Here is a 12,211-nt window from a genome sequence, read left to right on the forward strand (position 1 = left end):
AGACAAGAAGTTCGGCAAAACAATCACAGTACAGTTCTTTGTTCAAATATATTTAAAGCAACACGTGGTCACTCCTGTGGAGTGTGACTTCCCAGAGCTGCTGCCACGCTTCATCTTTTTGGTGCCTCTCTCCTCTCTGCCCTTACTAAGAAACCGGCACCTTCAATTCACAAGTGACTTTTTCTAGAGAAATACTTTCTCTTGATGTGTGATGGCATGCAGCGATCTCGAATCCCAACCCAATTAGCGGTGAGATACAACTCAAGCAATGTAGTTATCAATTTGTCAGTTCACCTAATTGCAACATTAAAAACAGTTCACTGAGCAGTAAGAAACATAAGGCAGGGGCAAACTTCACATTTTTGCAATATATAAAAATACGTAAGATTTACGTCAAAGACATTGAAGCTAATAAACACTCCCATGACTGATGAGGTTCGTTATCTGCAAAACCACACTGGTTTAATGCACCTAGCTATGAAAGTTAGCATAATTCTGAATTTCTTGTCTTGTATCAATGTGTATTAAAGCTATAACAATACAAGAAATATTTCACTTCTCATTTCTTTATTTTCTGAATTAAATAAAAACATAAAAGATGTATAATTTTGCAAATGAGCCAGGATACCATTTACATTCATATTTATATTCAAATGGAGGATATGCAAATCCCAGACTTTCTTTTAACAATTCAGAATTTTAGAAAGTTTAAAAAAAGCACCCCAATTTGAATGGTGCAGAAACTCCTGTTTAGAAAGGCAATTTTTGATTGGATTTTGTCTTGTGGAGAGACAGAAAAACATGTGAAATGGTACAAATGCTTAATTCCTCACCATCGTCAACTAGGAATTAATATACCTTAAAATGAAAGAAAAAGGAAAAATGTTTTCAAAGATTTCACATTACTGAAACATTAAGGCAATTTCTCCACTATGCAATTTGGTTTATCCTGACAGGATGTGTATCTTCCTGATGTACAGTGATTTACTCTAAATCATTTCATGGCTTAAAATTACATAAATTTAAAAACTATTCTGTTCATATACCAAGGTATAGTTTGTTTTCATAAATGTGCTTAAAAATATTTTAGATAAGAACAGTAATTTGTAATTTTTATTTGACTTAGAAAAGCATTCTAATATCACTATTACAGTGAAGAATATTTACCAGAACCATTTTATTCCGTCTCCTTAAATAACATATACAAAGTCACTTACTGTCAAGTAAGTGAAGAAAACTTGAACATTCAGACTGTCTTAACCTCACCTGAAAAAGGCTGGCTGGCACTTGTTTCTTGGTTAAATGTGTTTGTACATGATCTACAGCTTGTTTTGAGAAAGGCTTTTGAAAAAGAAAAAGAAAGATTTCAAACAGTTGGAAATGTAACAAGTTTCATTAAAGGTCTACAGCACTGTTGTTCTTTGAACACATAAAAATACACATACTTCAGAATGAATGTAATATAGCTTCTCTAGTATGAAAGACTGCCTTATGACCAAATAATAATAACAATAAAAAAATCTTTATGTGATGAGTTTCAGACAAAATCTCAAGCTTTACTCTGAGCTTTCAGAGATACCAAAGTTCAACAGCCAAACTGTCCTGCGGAGCCCCTGGCAGCTCACATTTCTGTGAGTTTTTGGGGGCAGGGTTGTTGCTAGGTTGGAGGGGGGTGGTTAATGTATGTATATGTATGCATGTATATATACACACAAACTGCACTCATCGTATTTTAAAATAGAGATTTAAAGAATTATAAAACAGATAAATCTCCAAATCTTTCCTTTGCGTCCCACCAAGTTTAATAAAAATTGGCACATACCACCAATCTTTACACCTCATTACTGGGGGGAAAAAAAACCCCAAAAGCATGCTGAATTCAGCCAAGCCCAGGCCCACAGACTTCAAACAGAAATCTGCAGCACTACAAGTATTTGTAGTAGAAATTCCTTCAGCAATAGTCTTAATTGTTCTCTGAATGAAACAGCAGTTATTTTGAATTATCACTGCTGTCAAGCTACTCAAGTGAGGCCAAGAGCAGTGTGAAATTTGGATGATACACACATGTGAACAGGACAGGAGCTCCTTCATTATGTACATGTCATAAATCTGCCGACTTCGGGTCAGACGCTCATCCTCAGAATCCAGTTTCTCATATTCTTTTATCTGCAATACAAGAGAGAAGGATCCATTAGGTGAGCACATTTCTAATGAATTTTCACTCATTTAGCAAAAACAAGACTTCGGCTGAAGTTTTATTTTACTTTATTATTTTCTTAATGAAGACTTAAAAGAAAAAACACCTGCAATACCACAGTTGCAGCTGACCATAAATTTCCCGCCTCTCTTAGAACATTTGTGCGAGGAAACCGATTTGCTCAAAACTGCCACAAAGCTTTGTTTTCTAGAATTTGAAGAGGGCTGAGCTGAAGCAGCATGTCTTCCATCTACCGTTCAGCCAGAGCACGAATCTGTGCCGGGGAAGTCAGAAGCTAACCGCGACAGGACCGGACCGCGCAAGGAGCGCGGGACGAGCAAGCATGCACCGCAACGTTTCCGAAGGTTTTCCTCCCCTCTGCTCCGCTCCCAGATGGAGAGCGCTGACCTCGCTCCTCTGACACCCGAGAGCGCTGAGCCCTTTTCTCAGATTATTTCACTCGATGCTCTGGACTACCCACAGCACAGCAAAACGTGCCCTTTTGCAAGCTCCCGGGGCTAGCAGAGGAGTTGCAGTCGTATTCAGGCAGCGCAAACCATCGCCCAGCGGCAGCCCTCGGCTGCCAGCGCGCCCGAGCGCCCTGCTCCAGGGCGACTACAGCACGCTACGGGCACGTGTCCAGGAAAGAATGTAAAGCACATTTCCAAATGTTCACGTAGCTCAGCTACGTGTTGAATCTGAATGCTAAAGGTGGCTAGAAAGACAGTTTTACAAAATATATCGAGTTTCTTCAGGTGTGACACAGGACGTCAGCGTGTTCCAGATGAAGCAACAGCAATGCCGTATGGTTCATTTACAGAACAAAACCAGAAAATCAGTTCCAGGAAAAAAAACCTCACCGAGTCCAAGGGTCCTTTGGAGCATATTTGGGGAAGAAGTGTTTCCAGGACTGACAGAATGTAAAAAAACATACGAGATCTTTGGGGAAAAGCCTTAGCTCTGACTTGCTGGACCTTCCCAGCATCAGCCTGTGAGGTCCCAGGGTCCAGTGAACGCCCGTGTGCAGACGTGCTCTGGGTGCCTACACCGACTCAAGAAAACCAAAGCAGAGCCAGACCCAGCTGGATTTCATTCAGTGCCTGCTAGAGAAGGAACAGGCCATGCCAGAGCTGTCTGTACTTTCAGCCTACAGAATAAACCCTACACAAATGATGTACCAGAGCATCTCCTCCTGAGGCAGGGAGAACACGCTGGCTGGGCCTCCAGGGACAAAAAGCACAGAAGATTTTAAAAACACGTGTTTTGCCTCTGTTTCACAATATAATTTTTTTTTTCCTTCATTCAGAGGCCGCTCCTTTTGCAGGATGAGCTGTACTTGACAGCTCTTGAGCAGGCCTCCACGTGACAAACCCAGACCAATCCGTCTTTGAAGGTGGAACACCGTAATTAAACTCGGTATTTTTCTAGCTGTAGTCCTCTTGTTTGCTGACTATGATAAGGCAACAGCTCCACCACGGTTTGCCATCTGTGACTACTTCCCCTCGGTACCAATTTATAATTAAAATGCTTCAAAACATCTTTGCCAAAGAAACATTTTTTTAATTAATGCAATGCCGCAAAATAATTAGAAGTACAGGAGAAAGCCTGATGCATACCATATTGTCTTACTTGAATGCAACCTCCTCCCCTTCAATATTTATTTTTTTAAACCCCTAACTCTGCAGCACCCAAAGCAGAGGGGTGTCCTGCAACAGCCCCCCCAGCCACGCTGGCACCGGGTCAGTGCCTCTCCCTCCTGCCCTTACAGTGGGCTTTTTAACCATTCAAAGCGCCTTTTTTTTTGTAAAAGTTTGAAGAAAAGGACAGCAGGTGACAAAAGTCCCCATGGGGGATATATTCCTGGGCAGCTGAGCCTGCTCCCCCCGATGCCGGGAGAACGCCCTCCCGAACGCGCTGCCCGATGCCGCTCGTCACACGGGCGGCGCGATGAGACACCTCTACCGCGATCACATTTAACGTGCACGCCTGACATATTCACAAGCTAATTTTACATGTTTATTAAATAGAACGTTACTGTACCTTGCCACAAATTACAGCGATAGGCAGAGCTACAAGTGTCACCCCTTATAAACGTAACCCGTCTCTGCTAGCAGCAGCCGCCTCGGTATTGCTCCTGACCCAGAGACAACGTACTGTGTCATCGTGTATCTCAATGCTTCCCCGGAAAACTTCAGCTCACCTCAAGAAAAGTGTCTGACAAAGTATCTTTTCAAAAATTGAAATCAGAATGCATTAGTTTTCAAGCACCTAGAAGTTCTTGGGTTTTGTTTTTTTTTTTTTTTTTTTTGAAACCGATCTGGATGAATCATTCATCCAGTTAAATGCTTGATCGTGACTTAAGCTGCAGTAATATGAAATCCCTGGAGTACAGAGCCCTTCTACATCAAGCGATTTTTAATGTAGCAATGTACTTAAATTATTCTACATGTAATAAATGCAGTAAGTAAATCAAATACATAAAAAAAAAAAAAGAAAAGCTTCTGAATCCAGTATGTCACAGAAGAAAACGCAATGAACCTCTCTTTAAATATCTTTAATGGGATTTTTCAAAAAGTACATGACAAAGCATTTAAATTCTTTTTAGGCAACACTTTGCTAATAACCTAAAAATGCAATTTCAAATTGTTTCAAAGATAAAGAGGCAGCTAAAAATATCTTGCTAAACAATCTGTTACAACATGCCTTTTTGATTACTTATGACAGTGATATCTTCAGTACATAACAAGATAAAAACCACGAAAGATTCTTCTTTATTGACAGCGAGTATCTAATTTGAGGGGGGGAACTGTATATTGCTAAGGATTTATCTCCAAACTGATAACCAGATTAGCCTATTCTGTGCTGTTAGCCCACTAGCAAGAAAAATTTTAAATCATCAGCTTAAGGGTAATCCAGACAAAAGGTTATCTCAGGCAGCATTTCTGATTAATACTGAGCAATACAGGCTGCCTTTTAAAAGCACGTGTGCCTGTTTTAACTGAAACCAGCACCTATGATAGGATTAACTACAGTTTTATATTTAGAGCGTCACAAATATAACAAGGAATGAATGGAGCGGTAAGACTCATCAAGTTTCCCGAGCGGTCCTTGCAGAAGCGCTGAGGGAGCCCTTCCAGCAAAGGAGAGCTGTGGAAGGACACGACGCGCTCCATCCGCACGCTTCTGAAATACGGATCCGTCTGGATGCACGCCTGCCTCGGGCACGACGTCTGCCAGTTTCTGCATCGATTATCTCACGACAGTGGAGTACAACTGACCTTATCCATCTAAAGCCACATCTCGCATCCCTCTCCGGAGGATCCTCTCACCCACCTGCAGCGTTTGACAAGGCTTTTCTGCAACCCTGCCACAGCAACTCCCAAGAAATCGCAGAAGCTAGCACCAGCCTCAGCTGTCCTTGTACTCTGTTGTCTTTTCTACAGGTAAAAGGATGTTAGAGAAAGGCATGAAGCATTGGAGAGCGCGATCCAAACCCTGGTAACTTCAGCTGCACCTCCTCCTTTTCTACAAGCCCAGGCAGCTGCCCAAAATCAGCTACAGACAGCAAGGCATCGTTCTCTGTCTGGGTGGGTGCGACAGAGAAAGAGGCGCCTGGGACTGAAGGCGCAGCGTTTGGGCCCCTCGCTGAAGCATGGAGGGCACGGGGAAAGCTTCAGGGAGCAAGGCGAGGGATGTAGAGGACCAGACACGCCGCTTCCTCCGGCGGATGACATGGAGCAGAGCCAGAAGCTGGCTGTGATCCCCACAGCGCCAGCTGCCAGCCATGCCAGGGACAAACCAGCAAACTGCATCGGGGACCCACGCTCCATTTTCTGCTTTTGCTCTTTGGGACAGTGTAAGATAAACTTGCTTATTTTAGGCTTTCTGCCTTTAAGGAAGATCTTCGCTATGTGCAAGAGATACGAACCCATGTCCCACGTCAGCTCTAACAATAAAAAGCACTGGTTTTGCTTTCAGGTCTTTTAGAAAGAAGGAATCCGCTGCTGTAATTCCACTGAGAGCTGGCAAATGTTACTTACTTTAACTTCATCTCTGTTTTGTAGCAGAACTAAGATGTATCATCCTCTTCACAAGTGAAGATCAAAAGCTTATCCCATTTCTCAACAACATACCTGGCCTAACTTAAGGTATTGGATATATTTAACAAGTAGAGACTGAGATGAACCTAATTTCAACTCATTTCTTACAAATATTTCAAATGAAACGCAGTCAAAGAGTGTACCTTATGATAAAAAACATTATAAACCTAAAGATATTTTAATCTCTATTAGTACTCCTCCCCTTTCCATCATTATCTCAGTATTTTCCAAGCTATCTTTTGACACATTAAAGTGGTGAATGAACATTTGGTTAAGTGGCTGCTCTTAGAAGAAAGTTACTGAACTTTCTTCCATTGTTTTGTTTACAACTTATTATGCCTTAAAACAAAACACGCTTAACTCTTGAAGGACAAAAACTGTAACAGTAGCTTTTTAAATGCGTTGTTAGCTTATGTTTAATAAAAAGACATAGTTCTAGAATATGCAAACAAAAGCACTGTTAGGAGTTGAGCGAAGTAGATTTTTTCCTGCAAATACTCCATTTTCTAAATCTTAAGTATTTGCCCAGTAAGAGGGCAAAAAAATCATCTACGCTACTCTCATAACATACGCTGTAAGAGTACTGTACCAAATTACCAACTTGATTCAATAGTTACACTGCTATTTTTAAAAGTCTCTTGAACTTGTTTAAAATGATAGTTTTGTCCCTTTGAGATGCAATCGTTACCACATAAATTATTGTCTCTTATGAATCAACCATTCCTCTATGAAGTTGAAATGACTTAGAACGACACGCACCCTTGCACGCCTCTCCTTCGCTCTTAGCATCCCCTGCCCGAAGACTAAAGGGACAGCGTTCCTCAGCCTCGCTCCCCCGTACAGTCCCAAAACTCCATCAGCGGCTGCTTACCTCTTCATAAAACTTCAGTTGAGGGACAGCTTCATCAATCTCATTCAGGCAATAGTCTTTAAAAAGCAAAAATCCTGGAAAGAAAAAAGTAAAAAAAAAAAAAAAAAAAAATCAGAAAAAATGCATCATTACTACGGTAACTTGTAAAAAGGGACAGAAAAACACTCGGGTAACATCATGGATTGTACATACCTGTGTAAGTATCCCTAATTGCCAAGGCTTAGCAATACTGATTATCAAGGGGCTCTACAGAATTCTGAACAGGAAAGGATCATAAACCTCACTCACCTCCCATAGGTGTATTAAGCATACTCCAATTTCTACCTGCTGAGAATTTATGAGATGTTTACATAATGCACCAAAATATCCCATTCCTCTTCACGGATCAGATTTTGTTTCTTTTTTCAGAATGAAAACTAGATACTATTCACACGTTTTGCGTTTTTGAAATAGATTTGCCTACTTTCTACTGACAAAAAGCAACCTCTTCTGCATTCCAATTTTAGAATTACTGGTTAATGTTACCTCCAATAGGTTTTATAGCACAACAAATCACATCAGGATCTTTACAGGTTCCTTTGCAAGTAATTTAAAGCATGACCTCTGCAGCCCGCTGATGAGTATTTTCCATTACAAGCATTTCAACGCACCGTTACACACTTCATCGCATGGCAGTACTGTCTTTACATTCACCTGGGCTGCTACCTGCTACCCTTTTACTTTACACGCCTATCTGTTGTCACAGCTCATTACCTGGCTTATCTGCAAGCCCCTCAGAGCTGGAAACAAACGGGCTTTCAGCTCACTGCAATAGGCAATACCTTTCCTTATTTAGAGTTACTGCGCACTTACCGAAATCACACCCAGCTTTTGGAAGTTAAGACCACGAAAGTGTAAACTAAAATAAGAAAGTGAGCAAGAGAAGGCTGAGCAGCTAACTTGAGGGCTGGCGCTGGCTGGGAACCACTCCATCCCGCTCCCCTGCTCAACTCCTCTCCCAACAGACATCAAGATATAAAACATCCCTTTTCAACTTAAAAAAAAAAAAAATGTATATACAAGAGACCTATTTTATGTAAAATGTAATGGTAATTTGACTTACAGCACAATTATATTACCAAAAAAAGTATCACATCACTGAATGCCCAACTAAGGATTAATACAACCACCTACGACATCTCATGTTTTCCAGAGTCTACTATCTTTAAAAAAAAAAAAAGCAAAACCTGCTTCATGTGCTACCTAGTAATTCCACTGTAGTGCGTACAGGAGAGCATTTCACTGTCAGTTACGAGTATCATGTCCTTTCAACTCACTATCATCCAATTTTATCAAAGACCTTAATAAGAAAAAGAACCACGAACTACTCGGAAGCAAACCCACTAATCTCAGCAGACAAAGCAACACTAACCAGGCAAACAAAAGCTTTCATTTATGTATAATGAAAACATTTATCAGCTTCTTGGTAACCCCTCTAGCTATATCTGGATTCCAAGTTAAATTTCCTATTGGGAGAGCTTGTTGTCCTGGGGTCCCCTGGATTTATTTGGTCACAATCAGAATACCAGAAAAGGGATTATGACCAGGCAACTCCTATACTTCGCTTGACTCATTTAGCCGATTAGGATGATATTTTGAAGATTATACAAACTGGGTTTTGTTCTCTAAATAAAGGACAGAAATCTAATTAGGAGATTCTCTTACGAGATTCTCCAAACTTTCTGATTCTTCTCAACAAAAAGAATCATTCTTGAAATATTTTATAAACAAATGTGCTTTTCTGAAGACCAACCAACCCCAAGTTTTCTATTCCTTAAAAGCGATTTGCAATTAGAGTGCTTTTTTTCTTTCTCTTTTTTTTAAGGGCTCGTCCTAGTTCCTACTGTACCGGAAATTTTCTTCGGAAGTTGTCTTCCCTGATTGCCGAGGAGACAGCGCCGGCAATCCCCGTGCCTCACACGGAGGACGGGGTTCCCAGCCGGGGACACAAGGGCCACCCCTCGAAGCAAGAGTCACCCTGCCACAGCAGGGGACACCAGCGCTCCCTCCGAGCAGGCACCCCGAGCAAGTCACAAGCTGTCCCCGCCGCTGCCAAAAGCGCCCCAAGCCGCTCATCTCCAGGGACGGACAAAGTGCACCTCCGGAGAGCGCTCCTCTTCTTGCCTTCCCCTGCCTGAGCGGTAAACGCGGCACGAAGCCGGTTTTGAGGACAAAACCCGCCGCTTACGGTACTGAACCCAATTCATTCTTTTACGCACGATCGCAACAGCAGCAGCACCGAGCAAAATAACGCTGAATTGACTGAACTTTTATTTGGACAATGAACCAAAGAAGATTACAGTCATGTAATTAAGAGACTAAAGAGTGGCACAAACAGCAATGAATGCAGTGAAAGAAAAATCCCTGGCGTGGTCCCAGCTACTGGCTGTTTACCAAAAAAACCCACAAACAAAAAAAAAAAAAAAAAAAAAAAAACAACAAACCACAAAGACAACTGTGGGAGGAGTGTGAAAATATACCAACACAAATTTTCAACAATGCCATGCCAAACATTTTAGCCCTGCTTAATATTTTCCAAACTTTTTAATTTAATTATTGCAGAGAAAGAAAAGGCTCCCAGGGCCAGAGAACAAGGAACAATAGCAGGCTTATGCTGCCTGCGCTACACAGCCCGCTTCTCACCAAGTCGCTTTTTTTAAACTGCATTGCTATGCAAAAAAAACTAGACACCCCGAAAACAAGAAGTTAGAAACTTTTATAGACGACTAATATAGTCATAATAAGTTACAGCCGTATGAATCAATACTGAGAAAACGCTGTTAGTCAGGTTCCAGTGAAGATGAGCAGAACTATTACAGCAGCATTTTAAAGTGTACGATAAAAAAAGTTAAATTACTAAAAAATACTGCACTAAAATAAATTATATAGCGCTAAAATAAATTACATAGCACGAAACATCTCCTCTCCATGGAGTTACCAGCATTGTAATTTTTCACTAGTAGGACACCCAAGATTATCTGCAAGCCTGTTGTAGACAAAACTGTTGGGCGGCTCTTCCAGCCCCGCAGCACGCTGCAGGGCGGTGGGCAGAGACGGTGGGAGCCGGGGCGAGGGTGGGCACCGTGCACGGGGCTCATCCCGCTCCTCGCCCGGGGCGCAGCCGTGCCTGTTACAGCAGGAGGGCACACAGAAGTTCTCTCATAGCCAGAAAAATGGTTAAGATTTTTTTTTTTGTGTGTGATTTTTTACAAGTTGCAAGAGGGGGGAAAAAAACCCAACACTTGAAAAGGTCAGTAGCATCCAAGAAGAATATTATTCTAACACTTGGGGAGTGTTTGACACATAAAGTAGAGCATCAGCTTTCATCAGCTATTCTCCATTGTCTTTTCAGGAAAAGAAAAAAACCACAACACTGTTTGATACCAGCCGAGTTGAAATAAAAATAGATATTTCAAGTTTTCTTTGAAGAACCTATGGACTGGAAGCATTTATGTACATATATTAAGATGCATTGTATACATACATGCAGCTTATATAGTCATCAAAAAAGCCAGGATTTCACACGGACCAACCTCCCTTGACAGAAAGGTTTCTGGCATATGTTTTTTAAAAGATCTGCTCTACCAAACCATAAGAAGGATTACCTACCACAGGCTTTCCAAGCAACAGTTCAGAAAGCTAGACACATGCACTGCTCTGCAAATAAATGCTAGGCAATTTCATCCTCCAAGTTTTCCATGGGACTGTTAGCCCAGATCCATACCTTACAACCAGAACCTATGTATTATGAATACCTCCAAGAACACGTTTCTAACGACTATGTGACAGTGCCTGCACCGGTCACTGAAATACTGTCCGGTGGCTTCAGCACTGGAAAAATACTCTGGAACTGAAAGCGGAGAGCCAGCTGCAGAATTCATTACTGCTGCTGCGGTGGCAATGAGCAAAGCGATCGCTCGTCCCGCGCGGGAGCTGAGCCAGCGGCCTCCGGCACAGGGGTCCAGGCGTTGCAGCAGCCCTCTCCCTGCGCGGGGAAATGAGCTTCCTCCTGACTGCGATGTTTTTACACGTGACTGACGAGAATCACATTCTTTAAGAGTTTTTTAAGTGCATCCTAATGCTCGGCTCGCATTAGGCAACCCCGAGTGCTGCTCTGAAAATTCGCAGCAAGACAGACATCAGAGACAATTTGTGGGTGTCCAGCACAACCTCCTTCTTCAGCAGGTGGTATATGGGGAAGGATAAGCCAAGTGATGGAGTTCTTTTTAATTAATTAGGAACCTCATGATTAATGAGATTTTTTTCATTTGCCTCATGAAAACGGGGGGGAAAGGTGACAACTCGGGCATTTTCTCTGTCAAAATGACAGTAACGTCAGACAGCAGCATGCAGGCAGCAAAACGCACCCCTCCTCGCCCTGCCCGGATGGAGAGCTGCCTTCTGCGCAGGTTCCATGCCGGCTGGCTGAAGAGCAGCTGTGTCCCACGGCTGCGCTGGGAAGCGGCCGGAGGAGGCGAAGCGCTGCCACGGTGCCAGGAACATGGGGGGTCTGCAGGAAAACTGAACTTGCAGGGATGATTGATCAGAGGCTGATGGTTAAGGACAAGGAATGAAGAAGGATCTGGGGACTGGAAGAGTCTCTTGTGGAGCCTGGAGGACAGAGGCGTTAAGGAAAAATCTTTGGGGAAGCCAAGAAACAAAAACAGATTGCCAAGCGATGAGAGCGGTTTCTAGTGACTTGTAATTATTTCACTAAAGATTTACAGTGGAGGAAAACAGAATCAGGATCTCCACTAGCCAGTCAAGAGTATGGCTCAAAAGAATCTAGAACTCCTATGTATTAAGAAAAATTCGAAAGATTTTGTGGGTAAATTCTTCAGTTAAAAACTCCTATTCCCTGATTTTTATCTGGTTTTGAATGCTCGGCCTTAAACCATTAGCTCTTTTACAGCACAACTGCAAATGCAAACACACGACTCCTCCCTCGTCTTGCATTTGCAGCTTCTCTGACCACGCAATCCACGTCCCAAGCTATCAGCACAC

The 12,211-nt window shown here is 42.2% G+C and overlaps 1 protein-coding gene across 1 annotated transcript in view; it reads right to left on the reverse strand.

Annotated features, from left to right (window-relative positions):
- The window catches only part of GRK3 (G protein-coupled receptor kinase 3), a 71,025-nt gene that overhangs the window by 25,627 nt on the left and 33,187 nt on the right, over window positions 1–12,211 (reverse strand). Inside the window, exons 3-5 of the mRNA XM_075718429.1 lie at window positions 7,169–7,242; window positions 2,065–2,166; window positions 1,267–1,341 (exon numbers count right to left, since the gene is read on the reverse strand). Of these exons, the coding sequence (XP_075574544.1) occupies window positions 1,267–1,341; window positions 2,065–2,166; window positions 7,169–7,242 (251 nt within the window). The remainder of the gene's footprint in view (window positions 1–1,266; window positions 1,342–2,064; window positions 2,167–7,168; window positions 7,243–12,211) is intronic.

This window comes from Pelecanus crispus, chromosome 11, assembly GCF_030463565.1.
Source record: "Pelecanus crispus isolate bPelCri1 chromosome 11, bPelCri1.pri, whole genome shotgun sequence".
In the NCBI taxonomy this organism is placed as follows: domain Eukaryota; kingdom Metazoa; phylum Chordata; class Aves; order Pelecaniformes; family Pelecanidae; genus Pelecanus; species Pelecanus crispus.